Source organism: Haliotis rubra, unplaced genomic scaffold, assembly GCF_003918875.1.
Source record: "Haliotis rubra isolate DU_JTF1 unplaced genomic scaffold, ASM391887v1 Scf117, whole genome shotgun sequence".
NCBI lineage: Eukaryota > Metazoa > Mollusca > Gastropoda > Lepetellida > Haliotidae > Haliotis > Haliotis rubra.
In genome coordinates, this window is record NW_025765081.1 from 2,028,752 (window position 1) to 2,046,225 (window position 17,474).

Below are 17,474 nucleotides of genomic sequence, written 5' to 3' on the forward strand. Positions count from 1 at the left end.
TTAAAAGTGCTGCTCAATTAAACCATGATGTGGATTGGACTTGTTTGTGTTAACATAGAACTTGGTATTTCCACTATCCAAAGTGATGCCATCATATTCACTGCCATTGTTTAAAAACATTTTGCAAAGTTAATCAATAGGAGCAAGGTCCTCTTTTTCTCTTCAATTAACATGATTAATTCACTCTTGTGTTAATTTAAGATTAAAACTAGATACAGGAATACATGAATGTCAAATGGCAGTAATTACATGTACTTCATATCCTACGTTGAAACAGCTAAGAAGAAATTCAAGACAACCCAAAGAAACTTTGAAAATAAACATATTTATTGGTCATAATCCATTACAAAGTTTCCAGTTTTTCATTTCAGGATTAACAATGTGACATCACATAAGTCCAGAAATGGGTATTAAACTCAACTCATACTGAAAGACATACGGGCTGTTGAGCTAAAATATACCCAGATTAACTTCCGTGCCCCCTAGTGTAAGTGAAATACGTCATTTGACACCCTGCAAGGTGCTCCACACATATCCCAGTAGACAACAAGACATGGCAAGTGCCACTTTAGAAAGTTAATTGACAAAAAATGCATTAATACAAATGAAACCCTGCGTAAAACCAATAAAAATAGATAACACTAAACTACTCATGTGAACTGACACTGCACTAAACAATGATAGAAGCAGATCAGTCACTGTTCACAAGTCTGTCCACATACTTATACAAAGTTCAAGCTGTGACTTCCAAATAAACAGTGGAACCTTGAAACCCTCTCTGAATATCAGAAGAAATTCTATAACCCTGATTCCTTAATGCGGACATTTGTTAGTTTGGCTCATTTCCTGAATTCTGTACAGTCCAGGCTAGCAAGGTTCAACTTTACTTCAGTCCACACAATAGACTTTTTCTCCTCCCTTGATTATTTATAAGTGTGGTTATCAAAATTCTATTCTACCATGTGAATATGTCTGATAAAAATGAAGAGAATGAAAAAGGTGAAACTAGTAACATCTATAACATATAGAAATATAACATATAAAAACATCCCATATAACAGTTGAATGTATTTGGAACTTTCTGAACATTCAGGAAATCTAAGGGCACAATGTGAAATGTTGTGATTCTATTGTCCTGACAACAGATAACAGCTGGTGAGAGTGACTTTCAGGAGAATTGTAGGTGAAAGATGCGTGGAGACACTGAAGATTTCATCTGCATTTCTCTAAGGGCATAGTTTTACTCACTGTAGCTCATATTTAGTCTCCACTTTAAAACGTCAACAAAGTTGCTAACAGCATTGCAATTCAAAAGTGTTTTCAGCATAAATACTGGTGCTGATGATTAAAAACTTATAAAAGACATAATTTGAACCACTTATGATGTCCTCGGAAGGAAAAACATATATAGCAAAGCACAGCTTCTTCACCTGTTAGCCATTCAAGAGGGAAGAAGTTTACAGAGCCAGTGTGAAGTTTTAGGAAATTCAAAAGTACGACCAATTCAAAATATTAAATTTAGCAATGTGAAATTCACATCAAATTACATGCATACCAAATACCAAATTTCATTTCAAATTGACACAGAAAGATTGACTAGTGGCAGCAAAATATGTCCATTTTTAGTACTGTCAAAGTATAAAGGTCAAAGTATAGAACATGTAAAACTAATGGGAACTTATATGTTCATCTGCACCATTAACTTGTAAAACATTTGGACAAAGATGGATGATTTGGAACAACTTATGTTCACATGGCCTTTCAAGACAGTTGTGCAAATAGAGGTATTTAAGATTTTGTTCAGGTCAATCAGGTCCACGTTAGTTTGAATAAGACAACTATGCTAAATGCCTGTTTTGACTTCAGGGCAATGTTGACCACACCTGGGTTGCCACGGTTGACTTCAGGGCAATGATGACCACACCTTCTGGGTTGCCACGGTTGACTTCAGGGCAATGATGACCACACCTTCTGGGTTGCCACGGTTGACTTCAGGGCAATGTTGATCCACAATACTAAGGTGTCATAGTCAATCAAACAAACGTCAGCTGTCATTACACATTATGAATACATAGTCATCTGTCTTCATGATCAACGAGGTCTTTAGTTGTTACAATATCAGCATGGTTGTTTGTCCAGAACCAAAACACATAATCTCTTCTATAAGCAAACTTTCAAATAAACACTGAAGTATGTACAGAGACCATTAGGGCATGTTTCTGAAAATATATACTGGGATGAGATATTGCATAGGCTGACATGGTTCAAGTTGATCCAGGATGATAGTGTATGAATGTAGCAATATGACTGAAGCTAGAATTATGTCCATGGACACAGTAATACATGTATATCCCAAAGTTTTGATGGAAGTGATACAGAGTACAAATCTTGGTTATTATACATTTCACAACATGACATCGTGGTGTCGGGGTGCACTATAGCAGCTGGGGTAGCATGTTACCATAGTGAACCACACCCCCAGCCTCCCTCCTCCACCACTGGAGCAACACTACAGGCCTCCACCTCAAGCAATTGTGGTCAAAATGAAGTAATTCAGAACTATAATCCATTAACCACTGTTGAATTGATGTCCAGCACGGTTTACTGGGAACATTCTTTTTTTAAAATAAAATTACCTATATGCTTGGTTCAAATTTTATATATCATTTTGATACAGGCCATGGTGTAGTGGTTGGCATCTAGAGAACTGTGTGAAGGTGACAAGAAGAAACTCAAGCAAAATTGGAAAAATGGATGGTGAGTCTGAAGAAACAGCTGTAGACAAAATGAGTTTAAAACAATATATCCCAGGTGGTCATTATATATGGTCTCCAGAGCTTGATCCTCGTCTACTGATAACTGATAGCAGTGATGCTGACAGTCAGCACCCTGTGTTAAGGTTCTAATCAACCACCAGCTGACCATTGTTGCAGATGAAGGACATCGGGAGGAGGCTACGCTGACAACTTCTGGCGCTTCGTGCTGGGGACTGCTGCGTCCCCCTTCTTCACTGTCCTGTCTTTAGATGGGTCCACAAAGTCTTTCCCTGATGTGTCGGTCAGGTTGACACAGTCTCGGATGGCGCTGTTGGGCACCTGGCAATACACAAGCACTTACAGCATTGTGCTCTCTCACCCTCAACATCAGTGCTTAACGTTGGAACAGAAAACAGTGCTCACCCCTGTCAAGTGTCAAATTAAAGGACTGAGTCAAAAGTTGGTACTTATCCAGATTGCTATTTGTCTCTCAACAAGGAAGTATCAAATTGATACACACCAATAGCTAGACACTATGTAATTTCCTTGTGTTGACAGCTTTCCTGTTTCATGACCTACAGTGACCTTAACATATTACATGGAGGTCAAGGCACACAATTTTTAAATGACCAAACATATTGAAGAACACAGTAATATTCAAACTATATCTGTGTTGCTTCACATCAAAGTCACAATATTTCCTGAATGAAACTATACACATGTCATGTTATAATTGGATTAATGACCTTCACTGACATCAAAGAAACTGTGACACATGACAGTTATGGATTTAGTCGCTTGGAATTCATCTGAACTGATTGCAAAAAACTTCAAGATTGCATGAATGAAATTTCATGACATTTGAGCAATGATTCATCATTTGAACTCATGGACCTTAAAGCCAGCACTAAGTGACCTTGACTTTCAAAAACCATCAATCACATGCAAGATCTTTTTCAGAAGAAGTCCTCCTTGGGGTACATATAAGCATTAAAATCTCCATTTTAAATCCTCGACAGTTGTAACTATATTTTTCAATAAAATATTTACAAAACAAAAACCTCGTTTTGTCTTGTGAGACCACCCATACAGGGCCCCACCGGACCCCCTACAGTCCAAGGAGGACTTTCTTCAAAGAATTCATAGCCTCTACAGGTTTGTATAAATATTACTGCTTGTAAACATAGGTAATGATACGAATGTCAACTCCTCGTACGTATCGACCTGTGAATACACTATAAACAAGAACTATTAAACAATGACATGATATGTCATGATTGAATGACCTTTAGATGTACCATGTCATGGCACTGTTACTGAGGTACTGAGCGTATTACTTGGTGTGATTGGAAAGTGCTCAGATTTCTCATAATGAATTTAATCTGAAATTACATGACATTTTAACAATGTTTCCTTACATGACTTTCAGTAACTTTTTACCTTACACAGAGGATGCGATCAAGACCCCGCTTTTGTGATCATGCATGATGATAAAGTTTTAACTTCAAACTTCAAAAGAATCAAGTTATTGTGTACACAAATGTTAGTGACCTGCGAGGTCATTAAATCACAAATTAGAGAAATATTCTGCAGGTGAACAAAGTCTCTAACACCTCTCATAAGAAAACCAATTATAGGTCACTGCTAAATCAAACTTATGAAAAGATTTGCTATAATATTCAATATACACAATTTCACTGACATGTGAGGTATACTGTTTGGGGCCTTCAGAGTTCCACAAATGTTTGACTTTCTCACCTTGACTAGTGGGGTGTACTGGGGGTGATGATGCTCATACACCGGGTTGTTGCTGGCACGGTTGTAGGCACACAGGAATGCCCAGCGGCGGTCGGGGCTGGTGTTGGGGCTGGAGGTGTGCAGCAGGTTAGAGTGAAAGAACAGGGCATCACCTGGGGAAACACGACATTCCAGGTCACACCAGCACTGTAGTACTGTTTACATAATTACACATACACCAGACACTGCCTCATCTAACTCTACACGTACACTTACTCCATCTACCGGCGTCTAATGCATAGCACGCACCCACGCACACCTAGCCCTACACTACTTCCATCTACCCAACACACAACCTCCATCTACCCAGACACTCCCCACCCTGAGATGTCCTCACCTGGCTTCATCTCCACATACAGTTGCTCCAGTTGACCTTGTAGCTCCTTGACCCGAGCAAGGTCAGCTCCAGTCTGGTCACCAACATACAGGTGCTCGATCCGACCACAGCGATGAGACCCCTCTAGAATCTGAGTTGAAACAGCAAGTATGATTTCTTTTCTTAAGTACATCTTATGACTTTTAAAATATCTTCTTAACTATATTTTGAGAAAATACAGCCATCAACTCTGGGCCTCAGCTGTATGTAAAATGTAGGTTGATAATAAAACTAGATGAGGCAACACAGGAGGAGATGTTGCAAAGGTTTACCATGCTTACACTGACTGACTGAGTTTGGTTTTACGCCGCTTTTAGCAATATTCCAGCAACATCACGGCTGGGGACACCAGATACCATGCTTACAACAGATGGTAGGACTGAGGGAGAGATAGTGCACCACCAGTTTATGTGAGCCATCCCTGCTTTTGGTGCAAAATCAACTAGGAAGAATTCTATACATTCTGGGCACTTAACAAAATACATTCAAGGCTGTGTCCAGGAAACCAAACACCAGACTTAAACCAACTTCAGATAATCCTTAAGACTACCACTTTCATTGTGTTCGTAAGCTCCTTTAGTTTGAACCGTAAAATTGGCAGCACAGCGGAACCTACGACTCCCAATGACATCACTCCTGTGGCTGTATATCCCAACTGTCTAGATCAATGCTCATGCTGTTGATCACTGCATTGTCTGGTCCAGGTCTGATTATTTACAGGCCACCGCCATATAGCTTGAATAATGCTGAGTGTGGAGTTAAACAACAGACCAAACCAAAACCCCCAAAATGAGAAACAACCTTGGAGTTGGAGACTTAATAAGCTTTATATGATAAAACTCTCTCCATATGTATAGCAGTACATGGATAGAGGGAACTGAAGGCGCTAAGGTCTTGAATATGTGTTATTCAATTCTATGAAAACAGTGTGCCAGTGGCATGCCCGACCTGGAGACAACCATTAGCCTTGGTACATGCATCAATGGAGATGAAGACGGTCAACATGTCAGGGAACAGACAGCCATTTTTGTACCAGTATCTGGAAGGACAGCATTAACACATCTTACAATGATCATGATGATATGTAACATGGATCTATGCCACAGTCCAATTACTCAGTTTCACACAAACAGCGTTAAAGAAAATATTTGTGTATTGACATGTTTAATTGAGCCACATCCGTCATCTGTACACCCAGTGATGTACTTTACATCATTAACATTATATTACTACTCCATGTAGACATAATGCAACACAAGATTTCCCTGACCGAATAACTGCTTGATCTTTCAGCCTTCCTACCAGACACGCTTACCCTTCAGCCTACGTACCAGACATGCTTACCCCTTCAGCCTTCCTACCAGACACGCTTACCCCTTCAGCCTTCCTACCAGACATGCTTACCCCTTCAGCCTTCCTACCAGACATGCTTACCCTTCAGCCTACATACCAGACATGCTTACCCCTTCAGCCTTCCTACCAGACAGCCTTACCCCTTCAGCCTTCCTACCAGACATGCTTACCCCTTCAGCCTTCCTACCAGACATGCTTACCCCTTCAGCCTACGTACCAGACATGCTTACCCCTTCAGCCTACCTGCCAAGACATGCTTTTCCCAACTGAGAACCTGCTTCATCCCTCAGACAGCCCTCACCCCATAGTCCTCACGCCACACATGCTTGCCCACTTCCATATATTCAGCCTTCGCCACCTACCCATAATCCTGATGCCACACGACAGCTTGCCCCTTCAGCCTTACCATTGCTTACCCCTTCAGCCCATCCTTTCCATGCCAAGACATATATTCAACTGAGAACCCACCTACCCAGAATCCTGATGCCACACACATGCTTGCCCACTTCATCATATATTCAGCTTCGGCCACCTACCCATAATCCTGATGCCACACGTGCTTGCCCACTTCATCATATATTCAGCTTCGGCCACCTACCCATAATCCTGATGCCACACGTGCTTGCCCCCAGTAAATGCTTCCTTCATCATCAGCTTGGTGTGGTAATGATACACCTCCCCTCCAAGCAACTGAAAAACAGACAATAATACTATCACAATTGGAGCCATGCTAATTTACAAAATGAATACTATTGATTCTGTGCAGTCGTGGTGATGTTCAGACCTCACAACAAACATGAACTGCTTGAAACTTTTGTTTTCTCATTGAAAACTGTCTTCAAAATGTCACACTGCTTGCATGAAATCTAGTGATTATCTCCAAGTGGATAGTACTTGTGAGACCACTGTGGAATCCTCAGTTCCCAGAACACCTCAAACAAATAACATCACTAATCTCTCTCCCACTGAAGCTGTTTAGCTGAACTCTTTACAGTCAGATACTACTTATCATTGATTAGAAAATATAAAAGTTGGAAGAATGATCTTTGATGATAAACTGAATCTCAACATGCCCAACCTCATGGTTTGACATCAAATATGTCAACACTCATTGGTCAAAGTTAGAACAAGCCTTGCAGTCAAGATGTTGACATCTTTGTCATGAAATTTCACTTGGGTGAGCTTCTCTGTCTTCCAACAGAACAACTCCATAAAAATTTGCAGTTAAGATTCCATGTCAAGCCTTGTGATAATGTCTCCTTCATCCCGTCACCATCTCATGCACTACCTTGGAATGTAAATAGAATAGATGGAAACAGTCAGCATTACAAAACTCCATCTACTGAAGCAGTTGGATTACTGTATATTCAGTGTATTTCATCTCCATTCTATACCTGTTAATACTCTGGTCCCATCTTTTACTAAAGCTTCTTTCAAGCACAAAACACTGCATGAAAGTGTTGACCTATCAATCTGCGTTAAGACTGAGAAAGGAACATTGGAGGATACTACATCACTTCTGAGACAAAGCTATGGTGTCATTTGGGCGTGATGACTCCATGGGATTTGTCAATGGAGATATAACACACTGGACAAATTCTAAAAGATGCAAGTCTGTGTTGTGGTGAGCACCTTCTCTGATGTTGTGACCACCTTCTCACAGCGCCCCACCATGCCCGTCACATCATCCCCGGGGTGGCTCCAGATGCACAGCTTGCTCTCACGATCCTCACCATCAGAAATCTGGAACACAACAGTTTCTCCATCACAGAATGTTTCTCCAATGTAGATCTCGTCAATATTTACTTTTATCACCAGCTAAAGAAATCTCATCACATTTTATTGCCTATAATTTTGCCATGACCTCTTACAAACTTTATCATGCTTGATAACACCACAAAAACATTAAAGGCAAACATTTAGACAATATTTTGGCCTATGTTATACATATTGGGGTATATGCAATAAAAGACTTATTATCCCTTACAACTTGCCTGAAATCGATAATTGAAACTTCGAGGTGTACAGCTTCCAAACAGAGAAATTTTGCCATATATTTGGAATGTTAACAATTTTTTCAAATATCGAAAACTGTCACACGCGGTGTTGTCGGTGTTTGGCGAACTGGTTTCAAGCACAAGCTGTGCATAGGATATTCATAAAGAACTCTCCAAGGGACCTAACTCTATGGGGTTAGCTTGAAATAATGTTCGTCCGGTAGAGGGTGCAAGAGTCAATCTAATGCAACGCTACGTTAATTCACTTGAAACGTTTTAATTTAATATTATAATCCAAATATATAATTTCTTTGGAATAACTTAAATGGTAGTTTCTGATGGCAGATAGTATAATTGAGAGAAATGCATCTTTTTTCCAGAAAAGTGTGGCGTGATATATAAACTGGAATTACATGCCATAACTGTCATTACAGACTCATGAGCAAGAATTATGTCGGCTAACTATACTGACAGAACCAAGTTACATGTATTTCATCTTCTAAATGCCTTCAAAAGACCCGGGCCCACTTGCACAAAGTGATCTTAGTGGTACAATGATCATAACTCCACACTAACATAGACTTACGATCGTAATGCTAAGATTGCTTTATGCAAGTGGGCTTCATAATGAGTTTGGTTGAGAAGTGCATCATCCCTTTCAACCACTGAATTAACTTGAGGTATGAAAGCATCTGAACCTATCTAATATAGGCAATCAACTCTGATCCTGAGGATGAGATCAGTTTAGAGAACAGTAACCATAGATACATGTATACAGAATTTCCATGAAAATAATATTAATGGCTGGCTTTCATTTGTAGCAGTCACAATATGACAATTCAAAGTCAGGGGTCAGCTGAACTCAACATAACCTGTAGTTCAGCCAAAAGACATCATAATTGACACCATCGCTTACCCCATATGCATGCTTCATGATAGCATCACTGCCTTCCAGGCACTCCTGGACCTTTTTCAACTCCACACTGTCTAGGAGGCCTCTGAATAACAATTTACCACGAAAATGTTGTCATAACCAATAAGCACAGAGATGCAATTAATGCTGATTAGAACATTAGTTAATGGCATCATTAAAACTGGTTGTGTGAGACATTCATAGATCATATTCAGCAATATGTTTGCAGCCATGTCTTTGTTAATCCTGCACAAAATCAATAATTTCACAACAATATAAACAGCCAAACTTAAAATGCTAGATTAGTAAGGCCAGACCAATTTTATTTCTTGTTTTATAGATTTCTTTCCTCAGAAAACCTAAAGGCAGGAGAGAAAAAAAATAATAATAAAAAAATCACTAATCAAAGTAAAAACCCACATGAGGTTTTCAAGTTCACACTCACTGAGGTGCTCTAACTTAGTCTAAGCACTGATTTCTAACACAAATATTGTTAGATACTTCAGTTTAAAGTCTCTGAGAACAGATAGCGGTGTTTTAGTGTCCAACAAACTGCCTTAGGTAGTTGAAGTGTTGCTCCTGTATATCTTAACATTAGGATTATATTTTTCGAGCGGGGAAAATTTATTGTTTTTCTTATTCTTGATAAAATACGACCAGCGGATCCGTAAAACAAGAAATAAAATGGATCTGGCCTAAATGCAGTTTAATACCATGTTAACAGATCCCTGTAATATAATGTGGCCAATTCCAACTAGTACAACCCAAACATAGTCTTTCAGGTTCTCCGCAGTGTTTCAAACAGATTATACTCTTTATCCTGGTTAACGAAGTTGGTCCTTGAAATTGGCCTCACAGGCAAAACTTCACAATATGAATTGATCTACTTGATTCAATACATGAAAACACTCCTAGCAACTTGTCATGACATCCACCAAGAGATTGCTCAGTGAAATGTTCTAGCATAACCGAGGCATGTCTGGTCAACTGTCGGATCTGAAGGAACTGTTCTCGATGAAGCAGTTCAAGTCTGACATACACTGTACCTGACAAGAATGTAGCCAGCTTCATTGAAGTCCGACAGCATCTGAGGGGTCACCTCAAGGTCACCACCTGTGTATGTGAATTCTGCAAGAAATCATACAGCATGTTTACTTGCATTGGCATATACATGGTAACTGAACATGTATCAGATAATTGGGAATTTGATCGCCAAATGGCAAAACTTAGATATTTCGGTTAGTATTAGGAGATAAACACATGACCCTCAGTATCAAATATACCCCTATATCATCCAGGAACAGCCATATCTGACCGGCTACTAGATCTAGGTCAAGGATTGATGACATACATCATGATGTGGATAACTGAAGGTGATAATCTCCATGATTTAAGATTGGATCAAAAACAAAACAATCCAGTTGAATATAACACAGAGGTTTCAAAAGAAATGTAATAAATTAGATGACACTGCATTACATGAAGGGCAAGGTTGTGGCCATTTCAGAGGTCTATAACCTTCCTCTCAGGAGCTTGTTGAGGTAGTCATTTTTCATATTTTTATTGCTGCTTTATGGCCAGACGTTGAACACATGTACATGTAAAAGGTGTTGATAGCTTAGTAAATCCTGTTAAAGATATTAACCTTACCATGAGGATAATGACTGTTTTCGTTTGTGAGTGAGTAAGTGTGTTTAGTTTTACACCGCTTTTATCTGTATTCCAGCAATATCAAGGCATGCAAGGGACATCAAAAATGGGTTTCACACACTGTGTACCCATGTGGGGAACTGAACCAAGGTCTTTGGCGTGACGAGCGAACGCTTTAACCACTAGGCTATCCCTGTGTACATTTGTGGGACATCTAGACATGGTCCAAATGAAGCATAAACAGAAAGGTTCACACTAATGCTGCTAGCGAGGTATTTAATGACTTTTGATAACATACCGAACGCACATTGTATTTTATAAGAAAAGCATAAACAGAAAGATTCGCACTAATGTTGCTAGCGAGGTATTTAATGACTTTTGATAACATACTGAATGCACATTGTATTTTATAAGAAAATGTGTGGTATTTCAGGATGTTCCCCAACTTGACACATTATTATATGTCCCTCCTCTTGAGACTCTCACCTTTTTGTGACCATTTCCTAAAATTTCATCTGACTGTGTTTCACACCCAGCAACAATACATTTTCAGTCCCTGAAATCTCTATGCTATAGCAGCTGCATAAAATGCTGGCACATACAGGGCTATATGGATTAATAAGCCCTGCAGTCAAGACATGACACTTCATCACAGCTCTGGGCTTGGGTGCTGTCACAGACACCATCACGGCGTGACATACCGAGACAGCGGTCGCGCTATAACCTGATAAATGCTCCGTGGCGAGTGGGCGCTGCAACCGGTAAACTGCGCTGCTGTCAGTTCTGCTTAGAGAGGACATCATTCAGTCATTTAGACTAACGCTTAGTCTCTGAATATATATAATTTTGATAGTAACAAACAAGCCCATTTAAACTGAAAAGGAACCCCAGGGAGACCAGAGATTCAGAACCTGAACCTGAGGAAATCTAGACTTGCTTTATTTATGGCTTGGCAGTAGGGAAAATAATGCGGTTCTGGGACTGTGAGACAGACTATCATCTCATTCATCACCGAAATAAAGCGAATCGTGCTAGCCATGCTAGTACCTGCATGAGTACTGCTAGCTGTGGCTGCAATTCATAGATTATCAGATCGACATACAACAAAAGAAAGTTTTCCGAAGCGAAGTGACAATCGTCTTGTTAGATTAAGCATCTTTAACTTGAAGCATTACCTCGTATTGGCATCGTCAATTTGCTTCTCAAAACAATAACAGCAACAAAAACCAACAATAATCAGCTACACCGTCTGCCCCAATGTTTGATCAGCTGTGTACCGGAAACAGGTCACCTTTCATTCGGAGAAGTATCGGCCGTTTCCGTAAGAACTCGGAAAACTGGTATTCGCTGACTGTTGCGCTGAGAAAGGCAGCCTGGTTCCCTGGGTATGCTGCGCTGGCTCTTCACTATGGCAAGCCGTTTTCACTTTATTAAGAAATTAAAGACACCTCAAATTGTTTTAAATACATCTTGAACGAAAATAGAGATATCTTGAACAGAATTGAAGATATCTCGAGTAGAGATAATTATAGATATCTCCAATAAAATCAGGGATAATCTACAGTAGGCCGTCTTCTATTCTCCCTGATAAACTTCATGATATCTTGAAATGAATTAAAGATTTCTTAAAAAGGGAACATGTATTGAGGAATTACTGATATCTTAATTGTTTTAAAGATATCTTGAATTGAATTGAAGATATGTTAGTACAAGACACTTGACGTGGATATGCAACTTCTTTATCATTTTATACGTCGTGTGTAAATAATAAAGAAGTTGCACATCCATATCAAGTGTCCTGTATTACCTTACCACCTTCTAAATGCCTATCAGACATCTGAAGATATCTTGAACTGAATTGGAGATATCTTGAAATGAAATAAAGATATCTTGAATAGAGATATTTAAAACTATTTCCAGATATTTTCAGATACTTCCGGCTACATATCCGTAAATAAATTTACTTGAATAGTTGCTCTTATTAAAGACTTCCGCTTATTTATAAATATCTTTAAATACTTCCGTCAGTGAAGTACGGTGGGTAATGTTTCTAATCATTGAGGGTGGTGCTGACGATTCTCAACAGATTCATGATCATATTCATTCCACAGAGTGATAACTCTTGTGAATGCCATAACATTTATATATGGCAGAGTGATAATTCCAGTGCATGTCATAACATGTATATATGGCAGAGTGATAACTCTTGTGAATGCCATAACATTTATATATGGCAGAGTGATAACTCTTGTGAATACTATAACTATACATGTATATATACTCATGCCAATAATGGTTGTCACCCCTTCAATTTTTTTAATTGGAGAGGGGGTGTGGGGTGAGGTATGTGTGTGGGGGGTGATGGTAGGGGGGGTGAGGGTGTGTGTGTGTGTGTGTGTGTGTGACAACCATTGTTGGCATGAGTATATGTGGCAAAGTGATAATTCAAGTGAAAGCCATAACATTTACATTTGGCAGATTGACAATTCTAGGGATTGCCATAACATTTACATATGGTAGAGTGATAATTCTAGTGAATGCTATAACTATATGTATGTGGCAGAGTGACCATTCTAGGTAATAAGTATCTCAGTAACTAACTAAGTAAATATGTAACCAAGTAACTAGAAAACAGTTCTAGTTCCAGTGCATGCCATAACATGTACATATGGCAGAGTGATAATTCTAGTGAATGCCGTAACATTTATATATGGCAGAGTGATAATTCTAGTGAATGCCATAACATTTATATCAGGCAGAGTGATAATTCTAGTGAATGCTATAACTATATGTATGTGGCAGAGTGACAATTCTAGGTAACAAGTATCTCAGTAACTAACTAAGTAAATATGTAAATAGGTAACTAAGCAACTTAAAAAGTAACTACGTAACTAAGCACCTAACTAATTCTAGTGAATGCTATAACTACATGTTCATGGCAGAGTGGTAGTTCTACTGTATGCCATAACATTTACATATTGCAGAATGATTATTCTAGTGAATGCTATAACTATATATATATATGTGTCAGAGTGATATTCTAATTAAAGACATAATATTTACATATGGCAGAGTGATAAGTCTAGTGAATGCTATAACTATATGTATATGACAGAGTGACAATTCTAGGTAATAAGTAACTAAGTAACTAAGTAAGAAACAACTACGTAACTAAGAACCTAACTAATTCTAGTGAATGCTATAACTACATATACATGACAGAGTGATAGTTCTAGTGCATGCCAAAACAGGTTCATATGGCAGAGTGATAACTCTAGTGAACGCCATAACATTTACATATGGCAGAGTGATAACTCTAGTGAACGCCATAACATTTACATATGACAGAGTGATAACTCTAGTGAACGCCATAACATTTACATATGGCAGAGTGATAACTCTAGTGAACGCCATAACATTTACATATGGCAGAGTGATAACTCTAGTGAACGCCATAACATTTACATATGGCAAAGTGATAATTCTAGTGAATGCTATAACTGTTATGCTACACTTAAATAACATGTAAGTCTATGATAATTATAGTATGACCAGAAATTATTGAGAATTTTAGGAATATGTTTAATTTGATTTCTAGTATAAACAACCTTGACCAGCTATCAAGTGCTTGGTTTCATTCAAGAGAGACAACTACGTTAACCCTTTTTCATTAGTTTGTGAAGAGTTATCCCCCTTTGTTTACTTGCTAGCAGACGACATATTCAGTGATCTTCAGTATGGAAGATTTAGAGAAGAGGAAGTTGTTTTTAGAGTATTATAACAAGGACATCAGATCAGCTAAAGTGGTTTCAAGTAGAACAGGCATCCCTTTTTCCACTGTTTATCGTGTTTTGAAAAGTATTGCAAATGGATATGGCACTGAGCACCAGGGAGGCGCTGGTAGGCCCAGAAAATTGACTGTCGGTGACAGGAGGCGGCTTGGTATTCTTGTTTCTAAAAACAAACGAAGGAGTTTAGAAAACTTAAGGCTGGATATGATTGATAGAGGAACTGTGGCTGTCTGCAAGGAGACAATTAGAACTGAGCTGCATGCAATGGGTTGGCAGAAAAGTCGAGGAATTCCATCACCGATCATCAAACCTGAACAAATGGAGCGAAGGTTGAACTGGTGAATTCAGCATAGAAATTTTAACTGGGACAATGTGATTTTCTCAGATGAAAGTTCTGTGTGGATGTTTCCTAATACAGTGAAATTCTGGACCAAACAAACTGAAAAACCTTTGTATCAGCGCCCAAACTACAGTCCGAAATTTAACGTGTGGGGTAGCATATCTGTGTTAGGGGCAACGCCCCACTGTGTATTTGAAGGGAATATGAACAGTGAGCGGTACACAGATATTCTCGAGGGACATTTACTTCCATCTGCTCACGTGTTCTATGAATTTTATTTTATTTTCCAGCAGGACAACGAGCCAAAACATTGTTCAAAGCATTCACAGGCCTGGCTTCGGACCCAAAATATGACATTATTAGATTGGCCAAGCTATAGCCCTGACCTAAATCCAATAGAAAATGTTTGGGGACTTATGAAGAAAAGTGTCAATAAGAAAAATCTGACAAATATTGTTGAAATGAAAGAAGAGATTGTCCGATATTGGCACAGCATGGACCACGACTTTCTAACTTCTTTGATCAGTGGTATGCTCCGCCGCATTGAAGCCTGCATTGCTTCCCATGGTGACTTGACAAAATACTAAAAAAAAAAAGTACTGTCGGAAATGCTAGAAAAATGCTTTTTAGCCTTAATATCTTTATAAAGGTGATAAATGTACTATGTTGTCAAAATATCAACTCGCCTATTGTCTACCTAATTTTTACTTCAATCGATTTAACATTCCCATGCATTTAAAGGGCAGTTTACAGGAGAGAATTTGGTACCAAAACAGCAACTTAAGATTTTTTCAAGAGTTCAACAACAGAAATCTGAAATAGTCTTTACATTTATGCTAATAATACAGGTGGTGTAAAAATATGAATTTACGTTCATCCTAAACAAATAAATGTTAAATGTTTGTGTTACTTTACTAAAGTATCGTTTTCTTTATTGAAGAAATATTAATATAAATGTTAAGACTTGATAAATAAGTTTCCCGTCATGCATGCACATCTTGATCACAGCGTCCACTATGGCCAACGATTTGCAGGCGATTGTTGCAAAGGTTTATAAGTTGTTTGTGCTTGAAAAAGACAGAGGTAAACCTTTCATTAGTTTAGAAAGGGTTTATTATAGAACTTGTAGAGCTGTTGGCATGTCTTACCAACAAGTTTACAATATTGTAAACAAATCAGACGAGACAGGGACCGTCTCAAATGCAAAACCGGGACGTAAAACCATCCTTGACAACTTTGACAAGAGAGTGCTTAGACGGGCGGTCTACAAACTTTATGAGAAGAAAAATATATATATTCTAAAGAAGCTACACCAGTGACTTCGTTAAATCTTTGGCCAATGTTCACAACTAGATTAAACTGACCGAATTACATCCATATTTTTTCAATGAAATATACTGTTGACATGCAAAACATTTATTAAAACGTTGCACATTTCTACAATCAGTCGATAAGATAACACAAGTGATAGGATTCTTTCCAATGTATAGTAATTCGTGTGTTTATTTCAAAACAAACACACATACACAAATGATCCCTTACATAACTGATACGTATACTATACGTACACATATTCAACATTTTGCAGAAAACATCTATTGAGATGACCCCTCGCCCCGAGCGTGTGCTCAGGTGTCAATTTCACCTGTCGATACCGTGCGTGCTGATGACGTAACACAGGCAGTTAATGTTTGTTTCAAATAACGTCCAACTACCCCTTATTTTTCTAAGTTTTTGGTATTTTCATCAGTAAAAAACACATTTTAGAGCATGTCTCAAAATTTATTCCCTCGGTCTGCATTAGGTAGATGTTTCTTGAAGTGATATTTGTTATTTAAGTAACTGTAATACCTCTGAATTTTAAATATAAGTCAAAAAGCATTTTTCTAGCATTTCCGACAGTACTTTTTTTTCTTTTTTTTTTAACTGTTCACCTGTCTTTGAATCTGGAGTGATGTTCTGCTAATATTCACATTTAATACGGGTAAGAGTTCCACCCGTACCCCCCGCTTGAAATGTATTCTATTTATTAGGATTATTTCGAGTGGTTAGGGTTATTGTTAGTTTTAGGTTTAGGTTTAGGGTTAGGTTTAGTTTTTTTATAAACAAACATAGGCCTATATTCTCAGGCATAGAATGTTTAAAAGAAAATACGGGGGTTACGGGCGGAAATCTTTCCATTCAATGAGCAAATAGACATACGTAGGTATCTACCTACCTCAAATCGTCATTAAAGTCCAATGGCTAAAAATATATCCTTCCTTCAGAAGTACAACACCGCATGTCAGTTTAAAATCTTCACATTGTAGTTTAGCCGTGGCCAGCTTGGCCTATCAGTGAAACAATAGAACTGACTGAGAGCTGAAGCAAGGAGTGTTGTAGGCAGTGTGACAATTAGTGGAGGTCAGACTGAGAGTTACAAGGCTTACTATGCAGAGCTATGGAATGAGACTAAAATATAGAATATAACATAACTATTCTATCATTCTACCAAATAAAAC

The 17,474-nt window shown here is 38.5% G+C and overlaps 1 protein-coding gene across 3 annotated transcripts; it reads right to left on the reverse strand.

Annotated features, from left to right (window-relative positions):
• Positions 1-306: 306 nt before the first annotated feature.
• LOC124257819 (L-proline trans-4-hydroxylase-like) lies at positions 307-12,151 on the reverse strand. 3 transcript variants are annotated; one of them, XR_006893380.1, is made up of 10 exons: positions 12,018-12,140; positions 10,239-10,320; positions 9,196-9,277; positions 7,915-8,025; positions 6,881-6,972; positions 5,878-5,968; positions 4,891-5,020; positions 4,515-4,666; positions 1,969-3,095; positions 307-1,883 (listed from the first exon to the last, which is right to left on the reverse strand). XR_006893380.1 is itself a non-coding variant. In XM_046691962.1 (9 exons), the coding sequence occupies exons 1-9, from the start codon at positions 12,028-12,030 to the stop codon at positions 2,955-2,957; spliced, it is 894 nt and encodes a 297-aa protein (XP_046547918.1). In that variant the 5' UTR covers positions 12,031-12,151; the 3' UTR covers positions 307-2,954. The 3 variants fall into 3 exon arrangements, 1 of the variants encoding a protein (XP_046547918.1); XR_006893375.1 differs by having other exon boundaries at positions 1,925-3,095; XM_046691962.1 differs by having other exon boundaries at positions 307-3,095; positions 12,018-12,151.
• Positions 12,152-17,474: the final 5,323 nt, after the last annotated feature.

What these genes read in the sequence shown, in the direction of transcription:
- LOC124257819 (XM_046691962.1), bottom strand. An exon ending in AGGCTAATGGTTGTCTCCAG is followed by an intron (nt 5,021 to 5,877) that starts GTCGGGCATGCC and finishes GTTTCAACTCAG; the next exon opens with ATTCTAGAGGGGTCTCATCG. An exon ending in GTATGTGGAGATGAAGCCAG is followed by an intron (nt 4,667 to 4,890) that starts GTGAGGACATCT and finishes GTGTTTCCCCAG; the next exon opens with GTGATGCCCTGTTCTTTCAC.